Source organism: Somniosus microcephalus, chromosome 2 (assembly GCF_052327205.1).
Source record: "Somniosus microcephalus isolate GS21.2 chromosome 2, FLI_Smic_1.0, whole genome shotgun sequence".
NCBI classification, from domain to species: domain Eukaryota; kingdom Metazoa; phylum Chordata; class Chondrichthyes; order Squaliformes; family Somniosidae; genus Somniosus; species Somniosus microcephalus.
This window is the reverse complement of record NC_140988.1, coordinates 335,871,980-335,893,887: the sequence shown is the minus strand read 5'-3', so window position 1 is coordinate 335,893,887 and position 21,908 is coordinate 335,871,980. Positions and strand designations below refer to the sequence as shown.

The 21,908-nt window shown below is 49.4% G+C and overlaps 1 protein-coding gene across 1 annotated transcript; it reads right to left on the bottom strand.

Annotated features, from left to right (window-relative positions):
* Window positions 1-2,067: 2,067 nt before the first annotated feature.
* ier3ip1 (immediate early response 3 interacting protein 1) lies at window positions 2,068-12,473 on the bottom strand. The gene is made up of 3 exons (XM_085975178.1): window positions 12,301-12,473; window positions 3,088-3,189; window positions 2,068-2,339 (listed from the first exon to the last, which is right to left on the bottom strand). The coding sequence occupies exons 1-3, from the start codon at window positions 12,389-12,391 to the stop codon at window positions 2,284-2,286; spliced, it is 249 nt and encodes an 82-aa protein (XP_085831304.1). The 5' UTR covers window positions 12,392-12,473; the 3' UTR covers window positions 2,068-2,283.
* Window positions 12,474-21,908: the final 9,435 nt, after the last annotated feature.

Genomic DNA, 21,908 nt, shown 5'->3' with positions numbered 1-21,908 from the left:
GTGCAGCGAAGATTCACCAGGCTGATACCTGGGATGGCAGGAATGGCGTACGAGGAGAGATTGTGTCGATTGGGCTTATACTCACTGGAGTTTAGAAGATTGAGAGGGGATCTCATCGAAACCTATAAAATTCTGTCAGGTCTGGACCGACTAGATGCAGGAAGGATGTTTCTGATGGCCGGGGAGTCCAGAACCAGGGGTCATAGTCTAAGGATAAGGGGTAAGCCATTTAGGACTGAAATGAGGAGGAATTTCTTCACCCAGAGAGTGGTGAACCTGTGGAATTCTCTGCCACAGAGGGCGGTGGAGGCCAGTTCATTAAATATATTCAAGAAAGAGTTGGATATATTTCTTGAGGCTAAAGGGATCAAGGGATATGGGGAAAAGGCAGGGACAGGGTACTGAATTTGGATGATCAGCCATGATCACATTGAATGGCGGAGCAGGCTCGAAGGGCCGAATGGCCTACTCCTGCTCCTATCTTCTATGTTTCTATGTCATTCAGCTCCATCCCATGATATACCAGAATGCTATGTCTTAATAATTATATATACTGTATATCAGTTCAGAGGGACTGCCCTAGAAGGATATACACACAATATATTAGTAGATGTATTTCACCATTATTCACAGCCATCTAGGGCATAATTATAAAGTATTTTGCATGAGTGAAATGAACCAAATTATCAGTGGCTGCTGGTGTGTTTAGGTTTATGTGTAGCCATGCTTCTGCCACCTATAGGCCACATGCAGGCCCCAAGCCCTATTTACACTTATGTTCCTTATTTGCTGGTGTCATGTTTGAATGTTCTAGAATTTTAGAAAGGACTTTTTGACACTGTTTATAATCTTGTATGTCTCCGAGGTCCTCCCAGACACTTCCTTTAAGTTTAACATCCCAAGTTTCTCCAATCTTTCCACTAAACTCAGTCTTTTGGCACTAAGGATCACCCTTGCGTCTCAGTGATTGAAATTGGCCACACCACTTAAGATGCAGCCTGATCGCAGCATTGTGGTTTTTGCAGGACATCCTCCAACTTACATCATAGGAATTTCAATGGGCCAAATGGCCTATATTGTGCCTGTGCTAGCTTCATATTAGTTATCTACCCATTTCCATGTTCTTTCCTCATATCTTTCAATATTTTTAAATCTTTATCCGGTTCCCTCCTGTCATGATTGTCCATTGAAGATAAGTCAATCATAATAATGCATTCTATAGTCTAATATCCCTTGGCATGAAAAATGTCTTGTGACTTCCACTTTTAGTACTAATCTTAAATGTATATTCCCTTATCAATTCAACCAGTGAAATATTATTTGTCTTTTCAAAATGTTGAATATTAGTAAAGTACATGCACCTATTGGCTTTGTTGTTTGCTCCACAGTAACTGGAGATGTTAAATGCAGAGTTTACTAATACCCCAAGATCTTTCAACTTTATCCTAAACTGTTGACACCATTTATGAAGCCCATTATTTTCTTCCCAAGCACAATGCTGTACACTTAGTATTAAAAGTTCAACTGTCACTGGTGGGACTTTCCTGTTCACTTGGAATATCAGTGCCTCAAAAAAGCCAATGAAATATGATCTTCCTTATCTGAACTCATGCTAGCTGCGGTTTACTAGGTTATCATACAGGTAATGCTCAATTTATACCTGATGTCATTGATTCCATTATCTTACCTGGTATTGATGCAAGACTAATGGTTCATCACTCTCTGTCACAGGGACGAGGAAGACACCAGCTTCCATTCCCGGACTGTGCTTGGGTTTAGCCTGTGCGCTACCCTCCATGCATCCAACTCCAGCCCACATGATACCCGACAAACCTGTGCACTTTCCTCCACATAGCCAACTCTGGCCTGTATGCTGCCCTCTCTGTAATACACTGACTTGTGCTCCTCAACATTACTCATACCACCATGTAACACTGTATGTAGATAAGTCAAAACAACACAGTAGAGACTCAAATAAGAGACTAACTGCAAATGTCTTTAAATTCAAACAAAAAAGTTTAGCAGTCCATAGTTTAGTTGTAACAGGACACTGAAAAGTTCAAGTCATTTTTTGCATTGATCCCATATTTTTATTTTTTATAATGTCTACAAAACACTGAAATATGTAATGCCATGGGTTTGCTTGTACTAAAGTTCAAAGAAACTTTTTGAGGGAGATCATGGAGTTAAACAGCAAACTATGTTGCAAATCTCCACTCGTGTAGAAAACACTGCACTGTCCCATCACCGCAGAGGAAAGTGTTGATGCTCTTTTTCAATTTTTCATCCGAAAAGTAACAAGAGTACAATTGTTATGGAGTTCACTACTATCAACGGCACTAGAGAGGGAAAAAAAAGGGAAAGGTCAGTTATTTTATCGATATTGGTGGCCATATTCTAATAAACTCAATAACTTACTGATGGCACAGTTGACAAATGCATTGCACAGTACGAAAATGAGTCAGGCAGGTCCCAGGTTTTATAGCTGGTTTGTATTGAATTAGCTGATCGCAGCTGAGGCAACAGCAGGTGGGAGTGGCACTATAACTGACCTCAGAATCCCTGGACTAACAAAGAGGGGGGGAAAAAAACACAGCCAGGGATCCTACTCCCTATCTAGTGATTCCAGTCAGAAATAAGGACATCAGCGGAGAATAGGATCAGATTTAGCTGTGATGGGCTGTAGTTTAATAGCCTGGTCACACGTGAAGAATGTGCACGTGGCAAAATATTGTTGCATGCTTGGCAACTATGGAGTTGTGCCGGTCACAGATTCAATGCCTCCATGAGAGGTGAGGGGAAGAAACTGGGGAGAAAATACAACGCAAGGTGCATCGCACCATGGGCAAACAGCCATGATTCTCCATGTCCCAAATGTTAGGGGAGCGGAAGAATGGAAAAGATGTTTTGTACAAGAGATCAAGCTGCACCCTACATTTCCCCTGTGATCACCAAGTTTGAAACTTGGTGACCATAATTAACAAATAGGCAATAAAATAATCATGTATAAAATAAGAGGAAGGTAGAGTTCAAAGTCTTTGTGGACCAAGTACGATAGAGGTCAGCTAACGGAGCTATAAAACTTACATCTCATCACCATTCGTACAGATCGGATCAGGTTTACAACCTGTGATTTAATCCCTGGTTCTTCTTCAAAACCGCCGACACTCTGGTCTGTCCCCCAGCCAACTACAAAGACATTGTCAAATGAAATTTAGTTATAAACATAAACTTAAAAATACATGTCACTTTACTTGTTTGGCATTTTATCACCCTGAAGCTCAATTATAATTAAGGATATGGCTTTACAATGGCCTTGATATGGAGTTTTGTTTTTAATGATCAGAGCCCTTTTATTACGTTTATTTAAAAGATAGAAGTCTACTCATCTCTGGGCTGGTTTCTTAATCTGAATAATTATTATTCCTCATTACAGAAATACTAAAAGGTACCCTCCGAGAGCTGACACCAGCATACAGCCCAATTTCCCATCATTCAGCAGGCCACCTGATGCACCTCTTGCGCAAACACACTTGAGACAGGATAAGTTGTCAACGTTTTGTTTAGCAGGGACTGGTAGGCACTGGATTAGTCAGTCAACTTTTACCACCAGGACCTGGGCTTGAATCCAACCCAGACTAATGAGGTGAAAGTCTACTTTCTGCAATGCCAATAAAGGGTATAATGCAATTCCTGGCCTTTTCTACACAAACCTAATTTGAGAAGAATCCCTTACAATCACCCAAAACATGAGAAACTATTTATTTAAAAACACATTCACTGGCTACACATCAAACACAGCAGCTATTCAGATAATTTACTGTAATCCCTCACCATCTGTCCAGCTCCTCCAAACACTTGCATACTTTCTCAACTAACCACATTCTTCCCAAATTCACCTACACTCCTCTGCTGCCTAAGGCTCATCAGCATTTTACCCTCACACCCATAATATCCCTGTCCATATAAAAAGGAAAATAAACACATGAGTAATGAAAGAAAATCTGATAGTGGGGTGGAAATAATAAATTAAAACACGAATGAAAAGTATGACAGAAACAAATAACGTTTATACAAACCTGAAGACTTGCAATTATATAGCGCCTTTCACAACCTCAGAACGTCCCAAAACGTCCCTGCTTTGCAGGCAATGAAGTACTTTTGAACTGCAGTCACTGTTGTAATGTAGGGAAACATTACAAAACAGATCAGCGCAGCAAAGGTCCCACAAACAGCAATGAAATAATGACCAGATAATCTGTTTGTGATATTGGTTGAGGAATAAATATTGGCCAGAACTCCCTTGATCTTCTTCAAATAGTGCCACGTGATTTCTATTATGTCCACCTGAAAGGGCAGGCAGGGCCTCGGTTTAACATTTCATCCAAAGACGGCACTCATTCAGTACTGCTCTGAAGTTTCAGACTAGATTATGTGCTCAAGTCTCTGGAGTAGGACTTGAACCCACAAACTTCTGACTCAGAGGCGAGAGTGCTGCCACTGAGCCAAGACTGACACTGTACAACTCTACCTCAGAGCAGTTCCACTTTATCTTTAAAAAAAAATCTTGATGTATTACTGGTGATGGCACTACCACCAGGTCCCTCAATTAAAGATAAAAACAGACCCTTCCAGACACTCACATATGGCTCACCTATAATCTCTACAGCTTTACGTGGTTACCGACCCGCATGCCAGTGGAACCAGTTTCTCCCTATCTACTCCATCAAAACCCCTCATAATTTTGAACACCTCTATCAAATCTCCGCTTAACCTTCTCTGCTCCAACAATCCCAGCTGCTCCAGTCTCTCCACATAACTGTAGTCCCTCATTCCTGGTAGCATTCTAGTAGATCTCCTCTGCACCCTCTCCAAGGCCTTGACATCCTTCCTAAAGTGTGGTGCCCAGAATTGGACATAACACTCTAGCTAAGGCCTAACCAGTGATTTATAAAGATTTAGCAATAATTTTTTGCACTCTATGCCTCTATTTATAAAGTCAAGGAGCCTGCATGCTTTAAAAAAAAAAACAGCCTTATCAACTTCCTTCATAGTAAGACACCAAGTGGGGCATTTACCAATGGGAGAGAAGGGGGGGGGGGGGGGGAAGGGAGGGGAGACACATTCTTTCCTCCGCCCCATCCCAAAAATAAATATGCAACATTAAAGACATTTAAAAAAAAAAACACAGAATAAAAGGCATCGGTGCATCAGGGATGCTGCAGCTAGCCTCAGTCCCCCGGGTTGGGGAGATGAAAGGGCGCCGCCCCGAGCAGGAGCAGAGGGTTAAAGGGAGCTGAGCGGCAATTTAAAAAAAAACAAAAAAACAAGGAGTGACGTCACAGGACAGCAGGAGGCGGAGTATAAATCGAGCGGGAGGCCCAGAGAGAGCGCAGACTGGAGCAGCGGCAGCAGCGAGGAGACGGAGTATAAATCGAGCGGGAGGCCCAGAGAGAGCGCAGACTGGAGCAGCGGCAGCGAGGAGACGGAGTATAAATCGAGTGGGAGGCCCAGAGAGAGCGCAGACTGGAGCAGCGGTGGCAGCGAGGAGACGGAGTATAAATCGAGCGGGAGGCCCAGAGGGAGCGCAGACTGGAGCAGCGGTGACAGCGAGGAGACGGAGTATAAATCGAGCGGGAGGCCCAGAGAGAGCGCAGACTGGAGCATCGGCGACAGTGAGGAGACGGAGTATAAATCGAGCGGGAGGCCCAGAGAGAGTGCAGACTGGAGCAGCGGTGACAGCGAGGAGACGGAGTATAAATCGAGCAGGAGGCCCAGAGAGAGCGCAGACTGGAGCAGCGGTGACAGCGAGGAGACGGAGTATAAATCGAGCGGGAGGCCCAGAGAGAGCGCAGACTGGAGCAGCGGTGACAGCGAGGAGACGGAGTATAAATCGAGCTGGAGGCCCAGAGAGAGCGCAGACTCGAGCAGCGGTGACAGCGAGGAGACGGAGTATAAATCGAGCGGGAGGCCCAGAGAGAGTGCAGACTGGAGCAGCGGTGACAGTGAGGAGACGGAGTATAAATCGAGCAGGAGGCCCAGAGAGAGCGCAGACTGGAGCAGCGGTGACAGTGAGGAGACGGAGTATAAATTGAGCAGGAGGCCCAGAGAGAGCGCAGACTGGAGCAGCGGTGACAGCGAGGAGACGGAGTATAAATCGAGTGGGAGGCCCAGAGAGTGCGCAGACTGGAGCAGCGAGGAGACGGAGTATAAATCGAGCAGGAGGCCCAGAGAGAGCGCAGACTGGAGCAGCGGTGACAGTGAGGAGACGGAGTATAAATCGAGTGGGAGGCCCAGAGAGTGCAGACTGGAGCAGCGGTGACAGCGAGGAGACGGAGTATAAGTCAAGCGGGGGGCCCAGAGAGAGCGCAGACTGGAGCAGCGGTGACAGCGAGGAGACGGAGTATAAATCGAGTGGGAGGCCCAGAGAGAGCGCAGACTGGAGCAGCGGTGACAGTGAGGAGACGGAGTATAAATCGAGTGGGAGGCCCAGAGAGTGCAGACTGGAGCAGCGGTGACAGCGAGGAGACGGAGTATAAATCGAGCGGGGGGCCCAGAGAGAGCGCAGACTGGAGCAGCGGTGACAGCGAGGAGACGGAGTATAAATCGAGCGGGGGGCCCAGAGAGAGCGCAGACTGGAGCAGCGGTGACAGCGAGGAGACGGAGTATAAATCAAGTGGGAGGCCCAGAGAGAGTGCAGACTGGAGCAGCGGTGACAGCGAGGAGACGGAGTATAAATCAAGCAGGAGGCCCAGAGAGAGCGCAGACTGGAGCAGCGGTGACAGCGAGGAGACAGAGTATAAATCGAGCGGGAGGCCCAGAGAGAGCGCAGACTGGAGCAGCGGTGACAGCGAGGAGACGGAGTATAAATCGAGCGGGAGGCCCAGAGAGAGTGCAGACTGGAGCAGCGGTGACAGCGAGGAGGCGGAGTATAAATCGAGCGGGAGGCCCAGAGAGAGCGCAGACTGGAGCAGCGGCAGCAGTGAGGAGACGGAGTATAAATCGAGAGTGAGGCCCAGAGAGAGCGCAGACTGGAGCAGCGGTGACAGCGAGGAGACGGAGTATAAATCGAGTGGGAGGCCCAGAGAGAGCGCAGACTGGAGCAGCGGTGACAGCGAGGAGACGGAGTATAAATCGAGCTGGAGGCCCAGAGAGAGCGCAGACTGGAGCAGCGGCAGCGAGGGGACGGAGTATAAATCGAGCTGGAGGCCCAGAGAGAGCGCAGACTGGAGCAGCGGTGACAGCGAGGAGACGGAGTATAAATCGAGCTGGAGGCCCAGAGAGAGCGCAGACTGGAGCAGCGGCAGCGAGGAGACGGAGTATAAATCGAGCTGGAGGCCCAGAGAGAGCGCAGACTGGAGCAGCGGTGACAGCGAGGAGACGGAGTATAAATCGAGCGGGAGGCCCAGAGAGAGCGCAGACAGTGAGGAAACGGAGTATAAATCGAGCGGGAGGCCCAGAGAGAGAGTGCAGACTGGAGCAGCAGCGGCAGTGAGGAGACGGAGTATAAATCGAGCGGGAGTCCCAGAGAGAGCGCAGACTGGAGCAGCGGCGACAGCGAGGAGCCAGAGTATAATTCGAGTGGGAGGCCCAGAGAGAGCGCAGACTGGAGCAGCGGTGACAGCGAGGAGACGGAGTATAAATTGAGCGGGAGGCCCAGAGAGAGCGCAGACTGGAGCAGCGGCGGCAGTGAGGAGACGGAGTATAAATCGAGCGGGAGTCCCAGAGAGAGCGCAGACTGGAGCAGCGGCGACAGCGAGGAGCCAGAGTATAATTCGAGTGGGAGGCCCAGAGAGAGCGCAGACTGGAGCAGCGGTGACAGCGAGGAGACGGAGTATAAATCGAGCGGGAGGCCCAGAGAGAGCGCAGACTGGAGCAGCGGCAGCGAGGAGACGGAGTATAAATCGAGTGGGAGGCCCAGAGAGTGTGCAGACTGGAGCAGCGGTGACAGCGAGGAGGCAGAGTATAAATCGAGCGGGAGGCCCAGAGGGAGCGCAGACTGGAGCAGCGGCGGCAGTGAGGAGACGGAGTATAAATCGAGAGTGAGGCCCAGAGAGAGCGCAGACTGGAGCAGCGGCAGCGAGGAGACGGAGTATAAATCGAGCGGGAGGCCCAGAGAGAGAGTGCAGACTGGAGCAGCGGTGACAGCGAGGAGACGGAGTATAAATCGAGTGGGAGGCCCAGAGAGAGCGCAGACTGGAGCAGCGGTGACAGCGAGGAGATGGAGTATAAATCGAGCAGGAGGCCCAGAGAGAGCGCAGACTGGAGCAGCGGCAGCGAGGAGACGGAGTATAAATCGAGCCGGGGGCCCAGAGAGAGTGCAGACTGGAGCAGCGGTGACAGCGAGGAGACGGAGTATAAATCGAGCGGGAGGCCCAGAGAGAGAGTGCAGACTGGAGCAGCAGTGACAGCGAGGAGACGGAGTATAAATCGAGTGGGAGGCCCAGAGAGAGCACAGACTGGAGCAGCAGTGACAGCGAGGAGAAGGAGTATAAATCGAGCGGGATGTCCAGAGAGAGTGCAGACTGGAGCAGCGGCGGCAGCGAGGAGACGGAGTATAAATCGAGCAGGAGGCCCAGAGAGAGTGCAGACTGGAGCAGCGGTGACAGCAAGGAGACGGAGTATAAATCGAGCGGGAGGCCCAGAGAGTGTGCAGACTGGAGCAGCGTCGGCAGCGAGGAGACGGGGAACCTCTAGCGAAAACAACAACAAAAGCAACAACTGCAAAGCAGCTAAAGTGACGTCACAAACAGGGAAGGAGCCGATTGGTGAGTAGCTGGTAAGTGTTTCTAGTTAATAGTCTATTAAGTAAAGGCATGGCAGGGCAGCTCAGTTCCGTGGAAAGCACATCCTGTGCCATGTGGGAACTCCGGGACGCTTTCCGTGTCCTGGACAACCATGTGTGCAGGAAGTGTCGTCAGCTGGAGGAGCTCGAGCTCTGGGTTTTGGAGCTTGAGCAGCAGCTGGCGTCACTGCGGTGCATCCGTGAGGCTGAGAGCTTCGTGGATAGCACGTTTCAGGAGGTGGTCACCCCGCAGATAAAGAGTGTGCAGGCAGAAAGGGAATGGGTGACTACCAGACAGAAGAGGAGGACCAGGCAGGTAGTGCAGGAGTCCCCTGAGTGCATCTCGCTCTCCAACCAGTATTCGGATCTGAGTACTGGTGAGGGCGATGGTTTCTCTGGGGAGTACAGCCAGAGCCAAGTCTGTGGCACCACGGGTGGCTCAGCTGTACGGGGGGGGGGGGGAGGAAGAAGTGTGGGAAAGCAATAGGGGATTCGATAGTTAGGGGAGCAGACAGGCGTTTCTGCGGCTGCAGATGTGACTCCAGGGTGGTATGTTGTCTCCCTGGTGCCAGGGTCAAGGATGTCACCGAGTGGCTGCAGAACATTCTGAAGCAGGAGGGTGAACAGCCAGAGGTCGTGGTCCATATCAGTACCAACGACATAGGTAGAAAGAGGGATGAAGTCCTGCAGACAGATTTCAGGGAGCTAGGAAACAGATTAAAAAGCAGGACCTCAAAAGGTAGTCATTTCTGGATTACTCCCGGTGCCACGCGCTCGTGAGTATAGAAATAGGAGAATAGTGCAGATGAATGCTTGGCTGGAGAGATGGTGCAGGAGGGAGGGCTTTAGATTCCTGGAGCATTGGGACCGGTTCTGGGGGAGGTGGGACCTGTACAGGCCGGATGGGTTGCACCTCAACAGGGCCGGAACCAATATCCTCACGGGGAGGTTTGCTAGTGCTGTTGGGGAGGGTTTAAACTAATTTGGCAAGGGGATGGGCACCAGGATGTAACATTAGAAAGGGGAAATATAGTGCTCAAAGGATTGAGAGAGGCAGAGAGCACAGGCTGCCTTTAAAGAGGAAATAGTTCAGGTACAGTTGAGGTACATTCCCACTAGGGGGAAAGACAGGGCAACTAAAGTCAGGGCTCCCTGGATGACGAAAGAGATAGAGAATATGATGAAGCAGAAAAAGAGCGTGTATGACAGATGTCAGGTTGCAAATACATCTGAGAATCAGGCTAAATAGAAAGGTCAGAGGAGAAGTGAAAAAGAAAATAAAAGGGGCAAAGAGAGGGTATGAGAATAGAATGGCAGCCAACATAAAAGGTAATCCAAAAGTCTGCTATAGGCATATAAATAGTAAAAGGGTAGTAAGAGGAGGGGTGGGGCCGATTAGGGACCAAAAAGGAGACCTATGCATGGAGGCAGAGGGTATTGCTGAGGTACTAAATGAGTACTTTGCATCTGTCTTCACCAAGGAAGAGGATGCTGCCACAGACATAGTAAAAGGAGGAGATAGTGGGGATACTTGATAGGATAAAAATTGATAAAGAGGAGGTATTAGAGAAGCTGGCTGTACTTAAACTAGATCAATCACCAGGATCGGATGGGATGCATCCTAGGATGATGAGGGAACTGAGGGAGGAAATCGCAGAGGTACTGGCCATAATATTCCAATCCTCCTTAGATACGGGGGTGGTGCCAGAGGACTGGAGAATTGCAAATGTTACATCATTGTTCAAAAAAAGGGTGTAAAGATAAACCCAGCAACTACAGGCCAGTCAGTTTTATCTCAGTAGTGGGGAAGCTTTCAGAAACAGTAATCAGGGACAAAATTAACAGTCGCTTGGACAAGTGTGGATTAATTAAGGAAAGCCAGCATGGATTTGTTAAAGGCAAATTGTGTTTAACTAACTTGATTGAGTTCTTTGATGAGGTAACAGAGACGGTTGATGAGGGTAATGCAGTTGACGTGGTGTACGTGGATTTCCAAAAGGCGTTCGACAAAGTGCCACATAATAGGCTTGCCAGCAAAGTTGAAGCCCATGGAATAAAAGGGACAGTGGCAGCATGTATACGGAATTGGCTAAGTGACAGGAAACAGAGAGTAGTGGTGAACAGTTGTTAATCGGAATGGAGGAAGGTATACAGTGGTGTTCCTCAGGGGTTGGTTCTAGGACCACTGCTTTTCTTGATATATATTAATGACTTGGAGTTGGGAGTACAGGGCACAATTTCAAAATTTGCACATGACACAAAACTTGGAAGTACAGGTAGACTATTCTTTATCCGAAAACCTCGGGACCAGCCATGTTTCGGTTTTCGGAAAATTTCGGATTTCAGAAGGTATTTTATAAGACTGGGAAATTTGTCGGGGGTGGGGGTCGGCGGGGGGGTCGGCGTCGGCGGGGGGGTCGGGGTCGTGCGCACGACTTATGCTGAACGAAAAAACTTTCGGTTTTTAGAGGTTTTCGGAAGTTCGGATAAAGGATCGTCTACCTGTATAGTGAACAGTGAGGAGGAGAGTGATAGACTTCAGGAAGATATAAGACAGGCTGGTGAAATGGGCGGACACATGGCAGATGAAATTTAACGCAGAAAAGTGTGAAGTGATACATTTTGGTAGAAAGAGTGAGGAAAGGACATATAAACTAAATGGTACAATCCTGAAGTGGGTGCACGAACAGAGAGACCTGGGGGTATGTGTGCACAAATCGTTGAAGGTGGCAGGGCAGGTTGAGAAAAAGTTAAAAAGGCTTACGGGATCCTGGGCTTCATAAATAGAGGTATAGAGTACAAAAGTGTGAAAATTATGATGAACCTGTATAAAACACTGGTTCGGCCCCGACTGGAGTACTGTGTCCAATTCTGGGTACTTTAGGAAGGATGTGAAGGCGTTGGAGAGAGTGCAGAAAAGATTTACGAGAATGGTTCCAGGGATGAGGGACTTCAGTTCAGTTGATAGACTGGAGAAACTGGGGTTGTTCTCCTTGGAGCAGAGAAGATTGAGAGATTTGATAGCGGTGTTCAAAATCTCATGAGGGGTCTGGACAGAGAGGGAAACTGTTCCCATTGGCAGAAGGGTCGAGAACCAGAGGACACAGATTTAAGGTGATTGGCAAAAGAACCAAAGGTGACGCAAGAAAAAACTTTTTTTACACAGCGAGTGGTTAAGATCAGGGATGCAATGCCTGAAAGGGTGGTGGAGGCAGACTCCATCAAGGAAGTTGGAGAAGGAAAGAAATTTGCAGGGCTATGGGGGAAAAGGGCAGACAGGGGAGTGGGACTAGTTGAAGTGCTCCTGCAGAGAGCCGGCACAGGCTGGACGGGCCGAACGGCCTCCTACCGTGCTGTAATCATTCTATGATTGTGACGTCACGGCCTTGCTTCCCCTGCCCGCGGTGTCCCTTTAACAACAGTCCCCTTTAAGAAGCTCGCGCGTTACTTGTTCTCCAGTTTTCGTTGTAACGCGGGGGGTATTTTTTTGTCGGATGACAGACGCAGCCACTCACTCTTGCTGAGGAAGCGCTCCTCGTGCAGCACGGCGACGGCGTTGACACAGAGCAGCGCGGCCTGGAGCAGCGAGTAGAGGGTGAAGGCCATGGCGCCACAGCCAGCGTCAGCGCCAGCAGGGACAACGGGCAGTCGCACGGCCCAGAAAGCGCGGCGAGCAACGCCAATTTCAAAATCCAGCAAACAGCGGACGGATGAGCCGCAGGTTCTCCTAAATATAATCAGAGTGCAGGAACGCACCCAGGACAAACCCCTCGGAGAGAAACGCGGAATTCAAAATGTAGACTGGGTGGAGCAAACGAAGGGGGAAAGAGTCTACAACTAGGAACAAGAAGAGGCTTGCCTTTTGTCTTCTGTTATTATCACTTCTGTCAGTTAACCATCTCCTGTTCTCCACCTAATCACTTTACAGCTCATTCTTTTTGTGTGTGTGTTTTTCCCCCTCCTCTGTTCTTTCTTATAAGCTGTTTATCTACTTCTGATGAAGGGCTAGGGTTGCCAACCCTCTCTTCGCCGGGAGCAAGTGCAAGGAGCGCACGTCAACCCAAGCATCCCACCCACCTGCCCCTTCAACCACCATCTGCCTCACCTGTGACAGACTGTAGGTCCCGCATTGGACCCATCAGTCACCTGCGAACTCATTTTTAATGTGGAAGCAAGTCATCCTCGGTTCCGAGGGACTGCCTAAGAAGAAGAAGATTGGCCTGGAGTCTCCAGGAATGGAAGATTAATCTCCAGGACATTTTTGTGAGCAATCACGGGGGCCATTAAATAAATTGTGTTTTTTTTTTCCATTTTAGTTGAATATTTTTGTTTATTAGTTATAAAAACATTGCAAACCAGGGGGAAAAGACTGGTTGATAGAATGATTCTTTACGATCAATCAGGTAATGAAGAGTCTGTTCGCTTTTCGATTGGCTGTGGGAAGGCGGGGGGAGTGTGAGGATGCACGTGCCGGGGGACCAATGGTGGGAGCGTGAGGAGTGGGGGCGGTTCAATGTCATCTGCTGAAATTTCGTAGAACATGTCCAATCTGAGTTGGCAACCCTAGTTGTGTCTGAAATGTTAACTTGTCACTTCTCTCCACAGATGCTGCCTGACCTGCTGAGTGTTTCCAGCATTTTCTGGTTTTAAACTTGCCAAATTCTCTAAAGACCTGCCAAGTGTTCCGTATTCGGGATGATAGCGTATGCTACGCTTGACAAGATAATTACAGATGATGGCGAGCGTTTCGCTGATCTCAGCTCATCTATCCAGAAAGGCCCTAAGGTCCGTGGGCTGCACTGCAGCATCCTGTTGGTTTTTAAATGACTCCAGGGGAGACCTAACAGACCTAATAGAGCAAATAGGGAAAATTGTTTCCTCTGGCAAGTGGGTCGGTAACCAGAGGTCATAGGTTTAAAACAATTGGCAAGTGAACTCGAGGGAAATGAGGAAAAACATTTTCACACACTGTTGTTAAGATCTGGAACGCACGATCTGAAAGGGTGGTGGAATCAGATTCCATAGGAACTTTCAAAAGGCAATTGAACATGTGCTTGAAGAGGACTAATTTGCAGAGTTATGGGGAAGAAGCTGGGGTGTGGGACTAAATTGGACAGCTCTTTCAAAGAGCCGGTACAGGCATGACGGGCCGAATGGCCTCCTTCTCTGTTGTAAGATTCTATGATTGTGCGCAGGGAGGTGCAACAGTGAGGGGAGGGAGATAAGAAGGTCGTGAGTTCAAATTCTACTGCTGAATTCAATTAATCTGGGAATTTGTGGGCTAGCACCACAGATATGGCCATGACATTTTGTTGCTTTAAAAAACAAGTGAGTTCACTAATTTCCTTCCAGGAAAGGGATGTGCCACCCCTACCCTGGCTCACAGGTGACTTCTCTTAGCAAGCCACTCAGTTGTAAAGCAAATGCTACAGAACAGCAGAGTGATAAATAATGGACACCATTAGCATGGAGAGAGGATTGGCTAACTAACAGAAAACAAAGAGTCGGGATAAATGGGTAATTTTCCGATTGGCAAACTGTAACTAGTGGGATGCCACAGGGATCAGTGCTGGGGCCTCAACTATTTACAATCTATATTAATGACTTGGATGAAGGAACCATGTGTACTGTAGCCAAATTTGCTGATGATAAAAAGATAGGTGGGAAAGCAAGTTGTGAGGAGGACACAAAGGGGTAGATTTTCCTGGGGCCATCAGGCGGGGTTTCAGGCGTGTGGGGGGGGGGGAAAATCCTGAATTCAGGGGTCCCGACACCATCCCGCCCAAAACCCGCCTCCACATAAGTTTCAAAGGAGGCGGGTACCCGCCCCGCACTGGAACCCGCCGACCCAAGGCGGGAAGGGATTAGTGCCAATTAACTGCCTGTTAACAGGCAGTTAACAGGCAGTTTTTAGCCTAATCCCTATTTTGAGGGGTGTCGTGTGGGATTCCCAACGGCTCCAAACCACGCCAGGTTAGAGCAGTCGGGCCGTCGGGTTGAAGGACTTGGAGGGGTCACGATGTCAGCGCTCAGGTGAGTGATGGGTGCATAAGTGCAAAGGTTGGTGTGTCTAAAGTGTGTAAAGAAGTTTAAATTACCTGTACTTACCTTAACAGCCTTTCTTCCTCTAGGTTTCGGGAGTCCACCACTCAGCTGGCACTGAAAGCAAAATGGCTGCGATCTGTCAAAAGTGACAGCCTTCAGCTTTCATTGCCAATGACAGTTCTAGCTGAGTCTGTGTAGAAGGACTCAGGTTAGAAGTCAGACTGTCAGTGTTTGACAGCTTCAAACAGCTATGAAACACTGATATTCCATCTGTCAACACCTCTTGACAGATGAAATTTCAGTCTGTGACGTCACCTGTTGCCGGGTGGCCCTTAATTGGCCTGCTGAGCCCGCTGGGCCGGCTCAACAAGGTCAATCAAGGGAAAATCGCGTGGGTTGGCCGGACGTCGATGTAGGCGGGACTAAAACCCGAAAGTTGTAGTCCCGCCTCCTTCCCGACAGCTTCAGGAAAATCTACCCCTAAGAGTCTGCAAAGGGATATAGATAAGTGAGTGGGCAAAAATCTGGCCGATGGAGTATAATATGGGAAAATGTTAGGTTATCCATTTTGGTAGGAAAAATAAAAAAGCAAATTATTATTTAAATGAATAGAGACTACATAATGCTGCGGTACAGAGGGATCTGGGGGTCCTCGTACATGAAACACAAAAGGTTAGCATGCAGGTACAGCAAGTAATTAGGAAGGCAAATGGTATGTTGGCCTTTATTGCAAGGGTTATGGAGTATAAAAGTAGGGAAGTCTTGCTACAACTGTACAGGTCACTGGTGAGACCACACCTGGAGTACTGCATGCAGTTTTGGTCTCCTTATTTAAGGAGGGTGTAGGGGGATGGGGCTCTGCTCTGCCCAATTGCAGGGGTCTTTAGTGCCTGTTGATGTATTGGGCCTCGGTCTCCTTTATACCCTTGCAGCTTATGTTAGCCTGCAGGTCCGGTGTCACTAAACACCCTCTAAGGAGATAGAGAACAACAGCTTATAGAGGAGGACTAAAATACGGTGGCGACCCGCACAGTTTATACCTAATCTGTGGGGTACTCCTGAGCCCAAGTTCTCCTGGAGTCCTCTCTCTTTTCCCTAGTCTGCTGTTCCCTTGTTTGGCGGGTTCGAAGCGCCCTAATGCCCCTATCTGGTTCTAACTCCAGAATTTGGGTGGAGAACGATGCACTTTAAATAGACACTCGGAGACAAGTAGTCCTTGGAAAAAGAACAGGTGACAACCAATTTTATTTGCCAAGGTAAGTTCTACCACAAACCTAATAAATACACACACACATTTATAACTATAAACAAAATATGAGAGAGAACGGACACAACGAGAATGTTTACACAGTTTTATCTTTACCAAGTCCAATCCCACCAACCCACTTTTCTACCTAAACTAGACTGACAGTTGCAGGCCCTTGGATTATACTCACAGCCTCCTCCCTTGACAGATGGAATTTTGAGTGCGGTTGTTGGGTTGTTGTTGTTGTTGCTGTCGTCGTCGGAATTTGACCTGTGCCTCGGGGTTCACCGTACCTCGAACCTTGGAGAGGACCTTGCTGCATCTGGTCGGGTTTTCTCGAAGTTTGGTTTTGTTGATTGCGCTTTCGGTCGGTTGTCGTTGGTTGGTTTGTGCTTGATGGAAAAGGTTCCCGAAATGACTGGAGTGAATGCCGTCTTCCACAGCCACTTCGATCGTTGGTGTCTTCTTGTCGAGGTCCCCGGAACGGGAGTCGGTATACGGTACGGCTTCTTGTGGTGATGTTGCGCCGTCTGGTAGCGGAGTAAACCTTCAGTATACCGATTGAGCCTGGGGCCTGATGGTGGATCTTCTCCTCAACGCGGTTGGAGTTCTTTCGATGTTAGTTCACCCCAGCTCGTCCCTCCCGGGCTCGTCTTTTCCCTCAGCGTCTTAACTCGCTCTCCTGTTCGTTCTTCTGGTAATAGTTTTCTCTCAGCCTTGGTCCTTGTGTTCCATATTTATACAGGTAGGTGTGAGGACAGGGGTATTGTTTTGAGTGCACATCGGCTCCTCCAAGTCTGCTGCCCCATTGTGTCAGTCCTGGGACTTGATTAGTTTGGGCCACCTCTTAACTGTAGTGATCCCAAGACTATTGTCCCTAGTCCGAGTTGATTAAGGTGATGATGGCTTGTATTCATAGCCCGATTAGGGGTGAGTCACATATTCAAACCCGGACCGGGTGGTCCCCATTGGCCGGGGGTTTCCTCGCTTCAGGTCTGACTCGGTCCCCTGATTGGCCTTTGAGAATGCACTCTGCTTTGATTGGCCGACATCTATGGCTCGCCTCTGAGCCACAGTCCCCTGTATTCGGATGTCCCAGGCATATCCCAGCCTGCTTGTCGGGACCTCTGCCTTGGCCGAAAATGTTGGTTTTAAACTGTATAGGTGTGGTAAGCCACTTTTGTCGTTCACTATCGTTACACTATAGTTATCACTGTTATATCGTTACTCTATGGTTATCACTGTTCACACTGTTGTATCACTATACGAGGTCGCCTCTTGTCACGCTGTTATACCTGGGCTGACCACTGCTGACTCCGCCCATGGCTCCACCTACCTGCCCAGGTATAAAGGTGGTCGACTGGCTGGTATTCCTCCTTGTTGGATCCGATCACCCACGAGGGTGGGCTCTGTTATTTAGCCAATAAAAACCTATAGTTACTTTCTTAACTCGTCGCTTTTCATTGGATGAATTGATAGGTATATCAATTTTATTGGCTAAATTTTAAAATGTCGACACTTGAGCAGTCAAACGACCAGTCAAACGACCAGCCAAGCGACCAGCCAGACGCCCAGCTACAACAGCCACAGCAGCCAGCCTGGCTGCGAGCCCTCCGACCACCGTACCTGGATCTAAACCCACAGGCAGCAAACTCAGCCCTCGACTTCGAACACTGGCTGAGCTGTTTCGAATCCTACCTGGGAGAATCCGGCGTGCCTCAGAAATCCATGCTAAGAGTTCTGACCGCCCAAGTGAGCCCTAAAGTATTCGCACTCATCCGGGACCTTAAAACATACGAAGCCGCCATCAACCTGCTGAAAGAACAGTACCGGAGCCCGGTAAACTCCATGTATGCCAGACACCTCCTAAGATCCCGCCCGCAACAGCCAGGAGAGTCGGTAGATGAATTTTTACGGGCGCTACAAGCACTCGGCAGGGACTGTGACTTTAAAGCGGTATCAGCGGCAGAAAATACTGAAGATAATGTCCGCGATGCCTTCGTGAAAGGCCTGTGGTCCGACTACGCACTGCAAAGACTTCTTGAAGCAAAGGACCTTGACCTGAACACAGCTGCAGCCCTCGCTCGCTCCCTAGAAGTGGCCCATCGGGACCTCGAGGCGTACTCCAGGTACAGTAATTTGCGACCCTGGGACTCGGGACCAACCCCGACCGCGATACCCCTCGCAGCGCCGCCCCTGGGACCTACCTCTGCGTCGGCGTCCCGGACCCGATCGGGACCGCCACCCCCGGTACCGGCTGCGACTTCGGACCCCCGCGATTGGGCCACTGGCTGCTTCTTCTGCGGCCAGGCGAAACATCCTAGGGCGCGCTGCCCAGCGAGAAATGCGACGTGCTCAAGCTGCCTGAAGAAAGGCCACTTTGCTAAGGCCTGCAGAGGCCAACAGAGATCAACAGAGGCCAGCAGTGCCTCATGCGAGTTGTGGGGGCGGCCATCTTCCATCAAGGCCACAGATGCCAGCATCCCCACGTGAGTCATGGGGCGGCCATCTTTGATCCAGGCAACCGACACCAGCAGTGCCTCATGTGAGTTGTGGGGGCAGCCATCTTCTCCGCCATTTTGTCCAACCTCGTGGGCGCCGCCATTTTACCCTCCACGCTCGACCGCCACCTCGCCTCCGGACTCGACCACCGCCTCACCCGCAGACTACGGCAGCTCGCTGAGCCACACACTAGCCTCCGTCACACTGGACCAAGCCCGCCCGCACCACCTGTCCAAGTCCATGATGGACATCAAAGTAAACGGCCGCGCCACGACCTGCCTGTTCGACAGCGGAAGCACGGAGAGTTTCATCCACCCAGACACGGTGAGCCACTACTCCCTCACTGTCCGGCCAACGCGCAACCGGATCTCGATGGCATCGAGGTCCCACGCCACAGACATCAGCGGCTACTGTGTCGTGATCCTGTCGGTTAAGGGCACGGAGTATAAAAATTTTAAACTCCTCGTCCTCCCCCAGCTCTGCGCTGCCGTCCTACTAGGGCTGGACTTCCAATCCCACCTCCAAAGCGTCACTCTAGCATACGGCGGACCCCTCCCCCCACTCACAGTCGACAACCAGCAGCCTTTAAACCGCCCACCGCGTAACACCTGCGGCCTATCCACACTCAAGGTCCCGCCACCTTCCCTGTTTGCTAACCTCACCCCCGACTGCAAACCCATTGCTACCAAGAGCAGGCGGTACAGCGCCGGGGACAGAGCCTTCATTAGCTCTGAGGTGCAGCGTCTCCTGAAGGAGGGCATCATCGACGGGAGCAGCAGCCCCTGGCGTGCCAGGTCGTGGTCGTTAAGACCGGCAATAAAAACCGCTTGGTCATCGACTACAGCCAGACCATAAACCGGTACACCCAGCTGGACGCATACCCGCTTCCCCGCATATCTGATATGGTCAATCAGATTGCACAATACCGAGTATTCTCTACCATCGACCTTAAGTCGGCCTACCACCAACTCCCTATCCGCCCTGAGGACCGCCAGTATACCGCCTTCGAGGCGAATGGCCGCCTCTACCACTTCCTTAGGGTTCCCTTCGGCGTCACCAACGGGGTTTCGGTCTTCCAAAGGGAGATGGACCGGATGGTTGACCAGAACGGGCTGCACGCCACGTTCCCCTATCTAGATAACGTCACCATCTGCGGCCGCGACCGGCAGGACCATGATGTTAATCTGGAGAGATTCCTCCGTACGGCCCAACGGCTGAACCTCACCTACAATAAGGAGAAATGTGTGTTTAACACCTCACGCCTTGCCATCCTCACCCCACCGGACTCAAATCTAAACAAGGGGTGAATGTGGTAAACCACTTTTGTCGTTCACTATCGTTACACTATAGTTATCACTGTTATATCGTTACTCTATGGTTATCACTGTTCACACTGTTGTATCACTATACGAGGTCGCCTCTTGTCACGCTGTTATACCTGGGCTGACCACTGCTGGCTCCACCTACCTGCCCAGGTATAAAGGTGGTCGACTGGCTGGTATTCCTCCTTGTTGTATCCGATCACCCACGAGGGTGGGCTCTGTTATTTAGCCAATAAAAACCTATAGTTACTTTCTTAACTCGTCGCTTTTCATTGGATGAATTGATAGGTATATCAATAGGGCAATCCAATTTTTGGTAAAACGTGGTTGTGGATTTTCGAACCCTACAAGGGATATACTTGCATTGGAGGCAGTTCAGAGGAGGTTCACTGGGTTAATTCCTGAGATGAAGGCATTGCCTTATGAAGAAAGGTTGAGCAGGTTAGGCCTATACTCATTGGAGTTTAGAAGAATGAGAGGTGATCTTATTGAAACATAAGATTCTGAGGGGGCTTGACAGGGTAGATGCAGGGAGGATGTTTCCCCTCGTGGGGGAATCTAGAACTAGGGGGCATAATTTCAGGATAAGGGGTTGCCAATTTAAAATGGAGATGAGGAGGAATTTCTTCTCTGAGGGTTGTGAATCCTTGGAATTCTCTACCCCGGAGAGCTGTGGAGACGGAGTCATTGAATATATTCAAGGTGGAGATGGACAGATATTTGAGTTGCAGAGGAGTCAAAGGTTATGGGGAGCGGGCAGGAAAGTGGAGTTGAGGCCAAGATCAGATCAGCCATGATCTTATTGAATGGCGGAGCAGGCTCGAGGGGCCAAATGGCCTACTCCTGCTCCTATTTCTTATGTTCTTATGTGACAGCACCATCACTATAAGGATTGCAGCGGCTCAAGGAAAAGGCCTTCTTATGCCAACTCTTGATGGGCAATAGATGTGGCCTTGCCAGCATCATCCACATCCTGAGAATATTTTTTTTTTAATTCATCTCATCAGTCTGCATTGGATATCAATTCAGTTCTTGGAGGTGCAAGTCCAGTGCCTAACCCACTGCACCACCCAGCTCGACACAGATATAGCTTAATGGATGCTTTTCTGTGAGGAAATGCTTCAGTTGAGGCAGATCAGTGCCTGCTAGGGCCCAGTGAGAGGGCCTAATATGCGTAGTTAGCGTGGGCTATTGCTAAGATTTCTCTGTGATCTTGGTACCACACCGGTCATGGGAATTCACTTGAATCCCTCGAAGAAATGATTAAAGCAATTTGTGTAATATCCACTGGAGAAAGTGTCCGTACAGACCTTTGGGGCGATTTTCGACGGCTCCTTCAGGCGCTAAAGAGCCTCCGAGGTGGCCAAGATGGGGTCTTGAGCTGAAATGCCGGTTTAACCCGCGTTGAGTACAAGACGCTATCTTGGTAAAGGCGTTGAAGCTTGAGCTAGGAATGGCTGCCCGGACGATTGTTAAGGGGTTGATTAAAATGCCTGCCAGCTCTCATTAACAAGGCTGCATGGCATTTTTGATGGATAGCGCTTGACCCAACACCCTCTCCGAACAGCAAGCAGCTGATTGGGAGTAAGCTAGTTGTTGCTGAAGATTGAGTGCTACTTAAAGGTATATCAGCTTTTACTGTTCAGTTGCTGCTGGAGGTTTCAAGAAGAATTTTGAAACTCATCGGGAGACTTTCTGGGACACTTTGTCAAGGCTTTACCAACACTCTATCAACATTTATTCCAGAAATTCTCTGAGGACTTCACCTACAAAGAGTGTATGTTGTGTTGTGCTACTCTATCATATTGGACACAACATAGGAGTCACCAGGAGAAAGGGAGTGCTTGGTCTTTGGCATCTTGCCAGGGGTCCCCCTTTAGTCTGCAGGATGAATGGGAGGAGGATCTGAGGCCAGGCAGAGCAGCACCAGCTGCTGCAGGAGAGAGGGACAGGAGGGCGAGGTGGGCTCCGCTCCTCTCCTCTCCCACAGTGCTGCATCCGAGAACTT